Source organism: Lottia gigantea (assembly GCF_000327385.1).
Source record: "Lottia gigantea unplaced genomic scaffold LOTGIsca_6, whole genome shotgun sequence".
NCBI classification, from domain to species: domain Eukaryota; kingdom Metazoa; phylum Mollusca; class Gastropoda; family Lottiidae; genus Lottia; species Lottia gigantea.
The window spans coordinates 4,573,842-4,588,983 of record NW_008710049.1 but is presented as its reverse complement, the minus strand read 5'-3'; the positions used below and the strand labels follow the sequence as shown (position 1 = coordinate 4,588,983).

The 15,142-nt window shown below is 30.2% G+C and overlaps 1 protein-coding gene across 1 annotated transcript; it reads left to right on the top strand.

The window, feature by feature from the left end:
• Nucleotides 1–1,576: 1,576 nt before the first annotated feature.
• On the top strand, nt 1,577–14,639 carry LOTGIDRAFT_210691 (hypothetical protein; the record flags this gene model as incomplete). Its single annotated transcript, XM_009064014.1, has 10 exons — nt 1,577–1,706; nt 4,620–4,747; nt 8,381–8,562; nt 9,719–9,944; nt 10,328–10,435; nt 10,791–10,849; nt 11,068–11,149; nt 11,443–11,595; nt 12,054–14,033; nt 14,093–14,639. 9 exons carry the CDS (start codon nt 1,577–1,579, stop codon nt 12,165–12,167), a joined length of 1,182 nt encoding a protein of 393 aa, XP_009062262.1. The 3' UTR covers nt 12,168–14,033; nt 14,093–14,639.
• Between the last annotated feature and the right edge of the window lie 503 nt (nt 14,640–15,142).

Below are 15,142 nucleotides of genomic sequence, written 5' to 3'. Positions count from 1 at the left end.
AAAAGATCACAGCAGTAATATTTATCAATGAAATTAGCAGGGCGTTATTGTATATAAATGAAATTGGCAGAGAATTAATGTTTATTATCAATGAATTAACCATAAGGAAAAAGAGTGTAAGAAAGAAGAGTAATTATTAAGGAGAAACTGAATGAAAGATAGTAGATATTCTGTCATGTGTATCAAATGAGGTGAAATGAATCATAAACAAGTACTTGTATTTATTTCTATCATCCCACACTTAACAAAACATGTGTTTAGATATAATCTTATATAGCTCAGTTAAAGATCTTCCTCCTGTGCAATGAGTGTACTGAAGATTCTCAGGTTTTAATGAGATAAATTGTATAACCCTATTCTCTTCATCTGATTGGGTTAATAAAGACAGATATTACCTTGTAGAGCGGTATACTGGCATTAACTTACTTGAGCTTTTTCAATTCCCATGTTCCAACTGCTCTATTTAGGGATGTTTTAATGTGTATTTTCTTTAGCACAAGGGGCATTGCCTTCACCCCAGTTCAACCCAGTATAGTCCCTTCTGAACACCATTGACAAGAAAAGATTTGTGTTTGTACTCAAAGGTACTCTTGTCTGAATTGAACCCTGAAGGATCAGATCAATCTAGCTGCAAGTTGACCCCTTTAGAATTCTGATGAGGATATAAGATACGATAGTTGTCAGAACAATTTTTGTCTTGTAATTGATTCAATGAATCTTGCCATGTGAAAGATTCTGATCACGAATTGAGATGTGATGGTGTTCAGTGATCGGACCCTTCTGAAATTGGCCCATTGTCAGTGCCTACATGCTCTAATCTAGACTAGAATCTCAGTGCAAAACAAGTTCTTGTCCTCTCATCCACATTATAAGGAATGTCGTGCTTTTTCTTCCAATGATTTAAATTTTCTGCATGACTATACCTAGCTCTGAATAATTTAAACTAAACCTTATCTTGTGACAACTGATCAGAAATCATTTTAGTTTTTGTTCAAACATTATACAAGATGCAGCCTAACTATTGGGTACAGTTTTTATTTAATTTTCTTGTTTTTTGTGCATTGGTCTTCCTTGGACACTCTACTGTAGGAATTCTTATAACTGAATTTTATTGAAAATTGAAAATGAGAGAGAAATAATTCTAAAATCATTCCTTTGAGCTCTGATTTTTAGGGTTTTTATCAAAGAAATAGTTAAAGTTAACTTGAATGCTATAGGATTTGGATTCTTCATTTATTTGCTTTTGTTTTATATGGCATGAAATTTATTGGATCTGATTTTACTTGAATTTTTGATTAATATTCTTTTCAGAAGTTATATGCCTTATTTTTCTGTAGATAGTGTTTTTAGGTTTCAGGAAATTCTTTTTAACGTTACTACCAAAATTAGTATCCTGTAGCATTTCCTATAAAATTCTTTTCAGAAACTTCAATTAGTTTCTTTAATCAGCTGAAATCTTAAATTCTAATAATGCTTTTACATTTTTCAGTTATACAAGAACGGCGCTATGTCGTCAACGTGGAACAGTAACTCTGAGAATTCAGAAGCTCCTCCATCCAATGGAAACAAGGAGGATATGGAAGACCTCCAGGATGCCGAGGGAGTTTGGAGTCCTGATATTGAACAAAGTTTCCAGGAAGCCCTGGCTATATATCCACCATGTGGGCGTAGAAAGATTATTCTCTCAGATGAAGGGAAAATGTATGGTGAGTACAAAACTCAAATTTTTGGGATATCAACAAAGTTTAAGTGGATATGAATTATTCAAGTTTATGTAATTTGGATTGAAGTTTGAAGCAAACCTTAAAAGTTTCAATTATTTTAACTCAGACTAGTATCATTTTAGGCACCTATTTAATTTCATGTATTCTTATATCCACCTGAGGAAAAAGACAAGGTTGTTGTAGCTGTGGTTACATAATCTGTAGAAGGTTTCTTGGTCTGAAGTTAAGGAGTTTATTTATGTCCAACTTGACCAAAATTGTCCAGATAACTTACTATTTCAAAACTTGCATCATCATTTTCATTGAAAACTAAATTAAAACTCAAAACTATACCAGAATTTCAAGTTTTATTATAAAATACTAAAAACTTTGGTCAAAGTAGGTTACAATAAAGAAAGAAGTTTTTGTGGTAAAATTAAAAATATGTAAAGGAAGTATAGAGTTGACATTTCATTTTGAGTCAATATTGTATAGTAGTCTAATTGTGCTCTAGTTTCTATACAAACTTCTATATTATTGTTTGTTTTAGGCTCAGTAAAGTTGTTGAAAATTTCTACTAAATGCAGTTTCTTTTTACCTTGAGTAGATCATTAGACACGCTTCATAAATTACGAGTAAATTTCGTGTAAAGGCGTTTTAAAACATTTTGTCTAAGAAAGGTGTAGACTCCCTCCCTCTTTTTCACACATGTACATATTGTATGTGATTTTTTGACGGGTATAATTTTCTTTTTTTTAACAGTCTTAATATTGAAAAATGATATTTTTTTTTAATTTCCCAATAGAAATAAGTACCAAGTCATTCTTTTTATATTTTGCAGCAGAATTCTTTATTCAAAGTCTTGCTTTATATTTGGAAAATCATCATTTACAACCATTCTTTAGTCCATTCTTAACTCCTGGGGCCTTAAACATTTTTTTTTAATGAAACAATTTGCTTTTGTCCAATTTAACATCGTGTGTACCCACAAGCCATGGGTTAGGAATACCTACTAGAGGTTTCTTGTTTTGATATTCTGTATAACCATCAGTTTTCCCTTGTCAATTCTGAACTTCTAGTACAGTGAACCCAAGGGATAAGAATATGACACAAAAGAAATGTTTTTTGGGTGTATTTAGGGTTTCTCTTTGTAATATTCTCTATATGTAATCTTTACAATGCTAAGAATAAAGCCAACCTACGAGGTATTGAATTATGACATTTAATTTATCGTAAGCTTACACTGAATGTTTGTTAGGTCGATTTAGTTTGTGTACAAATAGATAAAGAAACTAGGTATGACTCACGATGAGTAATAGCTTCAATTCGGCAACTAGGCCACTATAACTTACCCCTAGGTTTATATAAACAGGTATATCTATAGCTAGTTTCTTATTACTGGTGTCTAGCTACACCTTTATCTATATCCTGTTTTAATTCTGACATTGCCTGCGACCTGTTCGATAATTGTCATTTAATTTCGAATTATTGTAAATTCTGATTTTGGGTTTCCTTTTAAGATTTTAGAAAATGAAAAAAAAGTTTTTCTGAGAAAATTTGGGTGACAAGGATCTTTTCTCTCAGCTGATCCTTGATCTAAAAGCATGTCAAATGACCTTGAAAAGGTTATATTTTCATCTGTATTCTATCTCTTTTCTAACCCTAACCCGAGCTCTTGGGGCTTTGGTTATTCATGAAAAACCATTGCCAAGACAATCTGTATAACACAACCCATTGATCGGAAATCAAACCTTGAAAATTGATGTTTCTTTGCTATCAAATTAACTTAAATGCTCATCCCATGCTGCATCAGGAGAGCTCGTTTAGAATGGGGGTTAACTTTCCTATCAAACTTTCAGTGCAGCAAAGCGAAGCAAACTTGGTGAACAATTTGACAAAAGTTCACAATAATTTGGGTCACATCCTAATATGATAACTAAGATTAATAATTGTATTATGATATGATTTTATCAGACGTAAATTATACCATATTGTTTCATTCATACATTATGTTATAGTAGGATCATATTAAGTAAAAAATTGTCGTTAAGAAATGGGCGAAGGGAGCAATGCAAACTTGTTTTTGTATTTTTATTTCTTCTGATGTCTCTGATATGTATACAGCTGTACCTAACTTCTTGCAAAATATTCCTGTGTTTTTGTCTAGAAGACCGATTTAAGGAATTCAAACAAGCCTTTGTATTGGTATTGACGGATACTTATAACTGTATCTGTATGATGGCTGTAATTCCAGAAAATCTTGATCAGACATCAACAAAAGCAAATTGATAAAATCAGTTGATGTTCGTCTTATGGCTGATTTGTAATAGACATTTGACACCAAGATAAAATTTTACTATATACCCTAATTAGTAAGAAAATGAATAAATTAATTAATACATAGTAACGAGGAAATATTAATTATGATTAATTATCATAAGACTAATCCATCATTTAAATAAATCTTGCCAATTTCTTCATTAAAAATCAAGTATTTTGACAAAAAAATCATTTAATTTGACTTAAAATTTGTTGAAATTTTTGGTCGTTTAATAGTTCTTGAAATTTTGCTTGGTGATAAGTTTGAAATTAGGATATTGTGTGGAATAATTCTATGGAATTAATATTTGAATATGCATAAATGGAAATTTATGGGACATAAAATATGGACATCATTTAGATGGTAGCCTGTCTTATTTTGGTCAGTGAAATAGATCAGTTTAAAACTATTGAATTGGTGTTCTAGATATATGTCTTAATAAATGAGCGAATATTGTGTGATTCAAATTTAAAGAAAGCTATTCATAAATATCTTGTTTTTGTTGTATAAACAATATTTATTTCGATAATAGGATTGCTTTCATAGTACCTATTCTCTTGCAGCTCAAATTTCATCAATAAATATGAATTTTTCAGGCCGAAATGAATTAATAGCACGATACATCAAACTACGTACTGGAAAAACACGAACCAGAAAACAAGTTTCCAGTCACATTCAAGTTCTAGCCAGACGTAAATCGAAAGAAATTCAAGCTCAACTTAAGGTACCGGTATGAAGGAAATCTTTTATTTATCTATCTTATACTTTCTCTCTATCTTTACTGTGCTTAGATGTAAGACTGAATAATTCTGCAGAGTAAGGTCACATGATAAATTGCACATGCATTTAAAAAGTAGGTCACTGAACATGCTAAATATAGAAGTAGTGCAAAAGTAACCATCAAAGGTCATCTGATATAATGCACATGCTTTTAAGCAGTGGGTCTTGGAACTTGAGTGGTATTCAAAAATTAAAGTAGTACATGAGAGATACGTGCACTGCTTAGTATAATTATTCAGTTTTACGCTTTTGCATGACTTTGCATTTGTATTGTAATTGCACCATCAAAAAGTCTTCAGTTTAATATACAAGAAAAGAAAATCATTCTTTAAAACCCTTATTTCATCTAAAATAGAATCTAACTCTGATGTAGATATTTATAGAAAGACAGATGAACGGAATTGTCTGGATTGTACAGATTTTTATTACACAGATACCAAAGGGCACTTAAAAAGCAAAAATATCTTTTGATCAGCTATGGAATCTCAGAATTGTTGAGAAATTTAAGAAAAATGTTTTTAAATTTCCTGGAACCGTGGTTGCTTCTTTCTGATTCAAAATCAGAATTAAAAACTTAGAATCTTTCGCGTTATTTAGATAATGGAATCTTAAATGACAAAGTTTTTGACGACAGTTTGATTAATCAATCGTTTAATTGAACATTAAGAGACATACTCTATCAAAAATTCATGGTTATCTTCAATCACGTTAACTCAGGCTTTTGAAATTATTTGCTGCGGAACTTAAAATTCCTGTTATTCCACAGACTGGATAGGTCTTGAATTGAAACAATGATCCTTCTGCCTTCTTTAAATTATTTACAAGTTTAAAAGTTGAACAATAGTTGTCTTTGTTGATGTTTGTTGTTTGCGTTTAAAGAATGACTGACAAATGATTCCCTTGATTAACTAGTCTTTAATTACTGGTATGATTAGGCCTATAGAATTTGTCAGATCGTCAAGTGGATATCAAAGGGCAATGCATTGTGAACGTCTAAAAAAACACTTTGATAATAGCTTAGAGTAAGTTTTGATTAAAAATAATGCATTTGTTATAGCATCGTGTCACTGGTATGATAGGGTCTACATAATATCAATTATCTAGAGGCAATGTTGAAAAAAAAACCAGAACACTCAGAACACTAAAGACGTTCATTTGAATATGATGCATAGTGAATGAACTGAAAAAGTCCTCAAAAAAATCCCCAAGATTTTTAATATATTAGAAATTAGATAATTTCCACACTTTTTTTGCCTTGCCAATATTCATTAGCTTAATAAGGATCAGAATTAAAAAACCTAAAAAATCATTTCATATCTAAATTTCATATTTGTGGGGCATATATGTGTGGGACTTAAATTTTTAATTATCTCAATGCAAGTGGAATAAAAAAAGTTGTATGAATGAAATTAAGTATATAAAGGTCTATATATCAAGTATTGTAGAGGATATGTAAATACATACAATATATCATGATGACTTGTATTCTACGTCACTTGTCACTGCCACTGACATATATACACTGACATGCTATTTATTATTGTGACGTCTCAGGTTACTGACGACTGTCCACTCTTCACATAGACTTTTACTTTGATTTTTTCTACTTTATGTTTTTACTTTTTGAATTTGATAAATATTTATTTGAGCCAAAAATGGTTCAAACTTAAATATCATACTAAATTTTAAAAAGAGAGAACAGTCTAAAAGGAAAAGAAACTGAAATGCAGACACTTGATTTATCTCAATATAAGATTGTTATATTGATAAGATCTAGTTACCCTTCTGAAAAGTGAAAAACTATTCTCTCTGATATGATATTTGGATTTTAAAATCGATTCTTAATAATATTAAACTGAAGATTTGTAAAATGTATAGTTGTTATATATTATTTAATCCAGTAGCTAGATATGATACTAATATAATATAGGCCCCATACTAACCACTTGGTTTAATTTGAGATTATACCCACAAAAATCTTAAACATGTTATCTAACATATTTTCAAAACCAAACTTGAAATGTAATCTGTTCTTGATAGAAATTGAATTTAATATTTAAAAACTGAAATGCATGCAATTGGATTTAAAAAACTGAATTCTATCATTAACGAAAGATCAGTTAGCAATAAACTCTATAGCACTATTAACACATTCATCATCATCATCATCATCATTTTTCTTGAAAAAAAAGAACAAAAAAAACCTCCAGAAAATCCACAGCATAAGGCCTATATTGAAAAATTTTAAAAATGAGTCTCCATAACAAAGCTTTTTGTTCAAATTTATTTTAATAGGCATACAAATTTAACAGAGCTGTGTTTGATCACTGAAACAAAATCGTACACCACCTCTTTCTAGTAAAAAATCCAATCTTTACCATTTCTTTCATAAGTTAGATTATCAATATTACTCTTAGTGCATGAGGAATAGATTTTTTGTTTTAGTTATTGCATGATGTTCAAATACAGGGTTAGAATAGGCAGAAAATTTGATTCCTTTATATAAAAAATTTTCGGACAATTTAAATTATAGATTAATGCCAAATTTGCATGATTAATTTTGAGCATTTCTTCTGTATTTTTGCATGATTGTTGTAAAAGTTTAGAAGCTTTTTTATCAATATTTTGACTGGACTGAGAAGTTAAAGTTTGGTTAACCACGGAATTGTTGATATGTTGTTTAAAACTGAAACGATACAGGGAAAACCTCACTTAGATCTGTTAGGGTTGAAAATAATAGTCAATAATGCTTAGGTAAATAATAAGTTAGATTTAATGGAAATTTAATAGTACAGACAAAATTTATCATTTTTTTTATTCCGATATTTTATTGATTCAATAAAAAATGTTATATTAGTAAGGGAGCTTAATGCTTTTCTTGTATCAGTAGGCAAATGTCAAAAAAAAAATAAATAACTATAGAACACAAATGTAGGATATTTTGTCCCAAATCACATTTTATGAAAGAAGTTCATCTCATCATCATCATCATCTAGAAATTTAACAAAAAATATATATTATTTTTCTTAATTTTTTAACAGTAGTTGATCATTTTATGTCTTTATTTTCATTTTATTTGTAATTTCACTGTAAAATCTTGTGTGTTTCACAAAATTAGAATCTTATATTTCTATTTTTCTTGCAATTATTCAAAACACTGCTTAAACATCTTTACTTCAAAGTTCTTATTTCTAAATTTCTTTAAATTTTATACATTGTGGATATATTAAATATATTATTTATAAGTGACTAAGAAATGGATTTATTTTGAAAACTATTCTATGAATTTAGATCTATGAAAAGGAAAGAAATATATATTTAGATGTAAATTCAATCTTAATAAAAAAGATATAAGTAATTTTTTGAAAAAGATATTTTAAAAATCTAAGTAAGATGTAGGAATCGATATTTGATTACTATAAATAACTAATTGATAGGAAATTTTCTGAGGTTTTCTCTGCATCTGTTTCAGGATGATTCAACACGAGATAAAGTGATGCAACAAATGGTGTCTATGTCGTCTGCTCAGGTCATTTCCTCTGATGTGGGCTTACGATTGCCTCTCTCTAATCTTCAGGACCAGGCATGTCGTGATAAAGCCCTCCAACAAATGGCTTCCATGTCGTCTGCACAGATAGTGTCAGCTAGCGCCATGCACAACAAAAATATCGCTTCTGGTCTTAGTGGGCTATCTGGAATGTCGCCCGTTAGATCTGGATTTCCGGGAGCTACCCCGGTGAGTTGGCATGTATTAGAGTGGTTTCCCCCTACAAGCCTTTTCCATTTGACTTCAAAATTTTGCAATATTCATGTCATTACCTTTTTAACACTAATATGACTGTTCAAATAATGAACTTTTCAAATTGAAACCTCTGAAAGGACATTTTTAAATTCAGATTTACTTTTTGGATTTATCTCAGAAAATATACTTAATACAACAAAATTACTTGGCCCATTTGTGACGTTTTGATTTTTTGAAATAGGATTAATAATGCCCTACAAAGAAATGGAGAAGGCTTGATTATAATTTTAGTTTGCTGACTTGGTTGATGGAGTTATGTTCCTTTAGCTAGCCTAACAATTTAGTCTAGTCAATGTTGTTACGTTTCATATTCCTTGCTCTATTTCAATATTATTTTTTATTTTCATTTTTGTGGTCTTTCTAGGTACATTGAAAGGACTGTAAGAATGTTTTATATGTATCAGGACACCATTTCAATTTTCAGTTTGATAACTGTGGTTCTTATAATTCCATTAAGTGTTTAATGACAAGGAAAGCCCATAGATAATATTACAGCTTTTTCCACACTGTTTAACATTTCTATGAATGCTGAAATTACAGGCATCTGACTGAAAATTGAAATGATGCAGATATAAACCATAAATTGTCCTGATTTACATATAAAGGTTGAGAACCTCTTTACCAACCCTTTCAAACAATAGTTTCATATTTCTATTCATAACTTGTACAAGTTGATGGCCTGGGTGTCCAAGTTACTGGTAATATCCATGTTTTATTACATACACTGTTATATCGATGATATATAACCATATCTTTGTTATTTTCAGTTTTGGCAGCCTGGGTTAACAGCACAAGGAGAGTAAGTATTCTCTTATACGAATATTTATAAATGATCAATATTGTGTGTGTCTATGCAGCACTTCTCTATTTGTATCTTGTCTACTTCCATAGGCAGAGTGGCCCAAAAAAAACTTGGTACAGTGTCATGGAATTGTCATTGGTTCAGCTTTCATATTGCCTGAAACTACCATTGTTTCAGCCAACGTTTTAGAGGCAGCTGTTTAAAACACATTAATTGGGTGGCACATAGTGCATCTTTCTTATATTATATTACTAACTGCCTAATTTTTATGTATTTCCACTTTTTAAATATTATTTAAATTGTAATTTCAGTGTAAAACCATTTGGTTCACCGAGTTATGGTTTAGATGCTAAAATACCACCTTCTATTCCTGGTGAGATGACCCCAGCTTGGCAAGGTCGTTCAATAGCAGGTCCCAAATTACGTCTGGGTGAATTTTCAGCGTTTCTGGAACAACAGCGTGATCCTGATTCTTATCATAAACATTTATTTGTTCATATTCAATCCAATCCCACCTACAACGACCCACTGCTAGAGGTGAGTCTATTTTAAAAAGACACTTTTGAATATGCCTATTTGATTAACGTATGTTCTACATAAGATAGGTATGTGCATTGTATGTCAATATAAAACACAACTAATTAATATAACATGGTCTGAGGTCCAAAATTGTAAGGATGGCAATAAAAGTTATTTTTAGTTATGTGATTTCAAATAAAACTTGTCAAGTAAATTCAATATCGGTATGATAAAGGACTATATCAAGTTCAATGTTTATGGTTGAACTAAGAAAGGATGTTGAAGGTGCTTGTCCACTGGACTTGATTATTCAACCCCAGCTGTAGTCTACCATTTGTCAAGCATAGAACAGTAGAATTAGGTAGGATTATTAAATGCAACCTTTTTAATTCTTTTTTCAGTCAGTTGATATCCGTCAGATCTATGATAAATTCCCTGAGAAAAAAGATGGTTTAAAAGATTTATATGATAAAGGTCCTCAAACAGCATTCTTTCTTGTCAAATTCTGGGTAAGTTTCTTGTTCATATTATTTATCTTTGTATTAAATTAAGATTAAAATGATTGAAATATTATAAACCAGTTCAGTTTGAGTGTTAAATCCAATTGTGTACATTTCAATTTGTTACATTTGATAAACTTGATTTTGCTTCAAGTTGCAGATTTAGTAATTGACTAAGATAGCACTAGCTGTAACACTGTCGTTTTAAAATTTGATGGCTGCATAAATTGTGATCTGTTTCATTTGCACCTTGAATTATGAGAAAAACCACAAATACAGGTTGAGTTACTATTAATAATGATATTAGTGATGATAAACTGAGAAAATATGACATCAGTAGTAATTTATTTACTTTATATTGTAGGCCGATATTAATACTAATGTTCAAGATGAGGCTGGTGCTTTTTATGGTGTCACAAGTCAGTAAGTACACGTTACATTATTTTACTTTATCAACCTCGGGATCAGAAATCCAGACATTGTGGAAAAGTGTAATGAAACGAGCGAAAAAAACAATCCACACAGATATTAATCAATGGTTTTTGGTGATATTGGCATACTTGGAGGAAAAAGAATATCCATGTCTTGAATAAGAAAAATAATCAAGATACCCTCACTAATGTGATGAAATTAATTTGCAGGTATGAAAGCAGTGAGAATATGACTATTCAGGTATCAACTAAAGTGTGTTCATTTGGTAAACAGGTGGTGGAAAAGGTCGAGGTAAGATAATACATCATGCTTTGAGTTGAGAAATCAATAACATGTGGAATCAGAAAATATTTTCATTGAGAAGACATCTTTTTGTGAAACTTAGATATATCATTCCTAGAATAGAGATGTGTTCTATGACATTAATGAAAAATTGTAAGACATTTTTGATACTGGAAACTAGATAAAAAAAAAATTGAGCAAGGATCCTCATCATTTCTTAGTCTTGATTATCTGGTATCTTTGTATCATTATGTAATTTGGATTAACTCTGAAAATTATAAAGATGTTTCATTATTTTCCAGACTGAATATGGAAGATTTGAAAATGGAAGATTTATGTACCGAATTCACCGTTCACCAATGTGTGAATATATGATTAATTTTATACATAAATTAAAACATTTACCAGAAAAATACATGATGAACAGTGTTCTAGAAAACTTCACCATTTTACAGGTAAGCTGAAGTCATTCACAAATGAGGAATTTTTCATTCAACTGCTGTACTGTGGTTCAAGAAATCAGTATTGGGAATATCTTGCATGTTTGAATCGAAATTGTTGTTTGTTGGTTGTTTGTTTGTGGGAGTGATTCCCTATCAGTTGTCATAACCTTGCTTAAACATCAATAGAATTCTAGTTACACAATCAGTCATTGAGCATTGACTGAGGGTCAATAGATTCTGTCAGTAATTTGATCGTAAGGAACTTTTTTTAATTGAAGTTGCTAGTGTTTGAGAGCAGAATGTTAATGGTTGGATATTGGTTAATGAACAGAAACTCGAATATCAGTTCTAAAGCCATACATGTCTAGTCAGATTGTATCCAAACATATTAAGCTGAATTTAACCATGATACAGCAGCCTTCTGTATTTAGCATTAGAAATCACATTAATGTTTTATTTGTTTGTTGTAGGTTATTACCAACAGAGATACCCGGGAAACATTGATCTGTATTGCCTTTGTTTTTGAAGTTTCAACATCAGAACATGGAGCACAACATCATACATATAAACTAGTTAAAGATTGAGACTTGATAACATAGACTAAAACACCTTGGAATAATCTAGACTACCTTATAACCTTTATTGGAGATAATTTAGAATAGAGCATTTTACTCGGTGAAGACTAGTTTGATCTGGACTAAATTCTCTAGAATAAGCATATTTTCAATTCTGGATAACCAAGACTAGGTTAAAGGGAGGTTATTCTTGTGAATGTGTTTATGAAAGGAGAATAACTCTATAATCCTAAAGGATTAGATTATTGTGCTAAAGACAAAGTATATTAATATATATAGCAATAGATCTATTGTGTTATTATGAACGAAACACCGTGAACAAAGTGTAGAACAAATAGCGTTCAGACTTATAAGTGTTCATTATGTTCACATCTTAATAAAAAAAACCAAGGAAATACAAAACGGAGCACTTCAATGCCAACAAGTGTGTCAAAGTTTTTATATCGTTATTTTAAGATTGTTTTGTTAAAGGATCTCCACCCATTTATTTAGTCTTTATTGTCCAGTGATATTGTTTAAGGTTATCAAACAATATTCAGACTGGTATTATGAAGACTACCATGCTTCATTTATAACATTTGTTAGTGCTTTATGGGAATCTAATTTCCATTTCTTTTTTTATTTTTGTTTTATTTTTAGTCATTTTAGAATTGATATCAAAAATATATTTCAATGTCATTCAACAAATTTTCCATAATTTCGGCTGTTGATGCCTGATTTCTACCTTACTTAGTATATTTATATACTCAGTTACAACCTATGGTAGTAATTGAAGTATCAGAACATTGAATAAAATATAATTAACTTAACCAAACTTATACAGGATTAACTGTTTAATATTCATATTATTTTCCCTCTGATACGGAACATGAAGAGTATATTTTGACATCAATTCACCCAATCTCTCTGAAGGGGCATATTTCATCTGTTCCTTTCTCTATAGTGTATTGACAGGGATATAGTTTGTATTGAAAACTCCCTCAATATAGGTAGTTGGATATTGGGGACCACGCTAAAGTCTTTATATTGCCATTGATAAACACCATTTATAGCAATTTTTTATGAATATTTCAAGGACATGTTATAGAAAAAAAAATATACTAATATTTTTGATGAATTGAAATTATTGATATTGTCAATTTAATTTGAATCCTAGCCAGGCCACCAGAACTGGTTTCGGTTTTCTACAAAATCTTGCCATAAAATTTATTGTACCGATAGTATATAATCACATGTTAAAACTTGACAGTAAAATTCTTGAAAATCCATCATCATATCCCTAATATCCAACTTGCCAAATGTCTTGGTGTTTGTTTGTAGTTGTTTAGTTAACTAACTAGTTAAGTTTTGTTTGTTTATTATTATTATTATTAAGTGTGGTTCTCTAGTTGCTGATGTAACATTGTGTTCACCATACACCAATATTTCATGCTATACAGTCTGATAAATACTGACTTAGATTAACTTAGGCGAGATATTTAAAAGATCAAAAAGTTGACCAATATCTACAAAAACACTGTATTTCTGATTGATCTAAATACTAGACCTATATTATATATTTTTTTCAAATTAATATTTTGGGACAAATCTAGAAATCGTCTCAGACATGTGCTTGTGGCAATAAGAAAGCAAATTATTTTGCTGTTATATGAATTTTAAAAAATATAACAAAGTAACTTAGTATAAAAATTGTTATATTAAGCAAAACCAACTAACAACAGAGAATTAAAATGCCTAATTTCTGGAAGCCTGGACCATTTTTATGTATGAACATAGCCTTTTTAACAGTATAGATCTTTATGACATGAGACATCAGTTAATCTAAGAGTAATTATCAGACATGAACTAAGCTTCTATTCATTACTTGCCACATAACTATATTTTGCTTTACTGAAGTTTTAATTTGCATGGTTTAAACAGATCAAAAATCATAACATACAGAAACTATAAAACATCACTATTTTTCTATGCACTTCATATCACATCACACTGGTTGACTTCATTTGCATATTCTAAGAGATTTTAAAACAAGGAAAGACAACTCTTATAGTATATATATTATCTGGGGAAAATTGCTCATTACCTTTACAGCTTTCTAAATTTTATCTTTGTCCAATTTTGAGATGCAAAATATGTTTTATTGAATTTAAAATGAAATTTTAATAATTTTAGACTTATGATATATTTATAAGCCTTAAGTAACTAAACGTCCATTTTGTTAACGAAGATTTTGAGATTTTATATTTGGCAGTGCCTTATCATAAAACAGACTCTGTGAAGCTCTGTTAAATAGTGTAATAAAACATCAAAGAAGAAAAAATTGCCACGATATTTGTTTTTTATAGAATATACCTGTTTTATGCATGTTAAAGATTTGAAAGGCAAAACCATTTTAACCAAATGACACAATGAAGTATAATTTTAGATGTCAGTTTTTCACTGATTATTATGTTAATTTTAAAAGAGTATCTCTATAGCTGCAGACTAAATTTATTATAATAATCAGATTTATTTCTTGTCTTAGCAGTCAGTGGTGGGCCAAAAGGGGGGCAGTCCCAAAAGCAAGTTTTCAGGCAAAAATCTCATAACTAGGTTAGAAATTCGGAAAATCTCAGATATTTCGCCCCCCCTTGGACATAAACTTGGCTCTGCCACTGTTAGCAGAACAACTAATTAAGATTAAATGTTATGTAATTTTAGTCTGATAGAATCACTAGATTTATGGGTACATACTATCTTTAAAGGGTGAAAAAAGATTACTAGCCCTTGATCTTATCCTAGTGATTGGTTATTTTTATTAATATAAAGTTCATGATCTTTTTTGCAAGCCATTAGTCTACTGGCAACACAGTGTATATCCATATATCTAGTGTTTCACTATTTATAACTATATACTGCTTCTGATATGTGTCTCTTTTAAAGATTAAGTCCTGTTCACTAAATGGATAAAAAATTTGTTTATCAAGGTGTAGTTTGTATCTAGA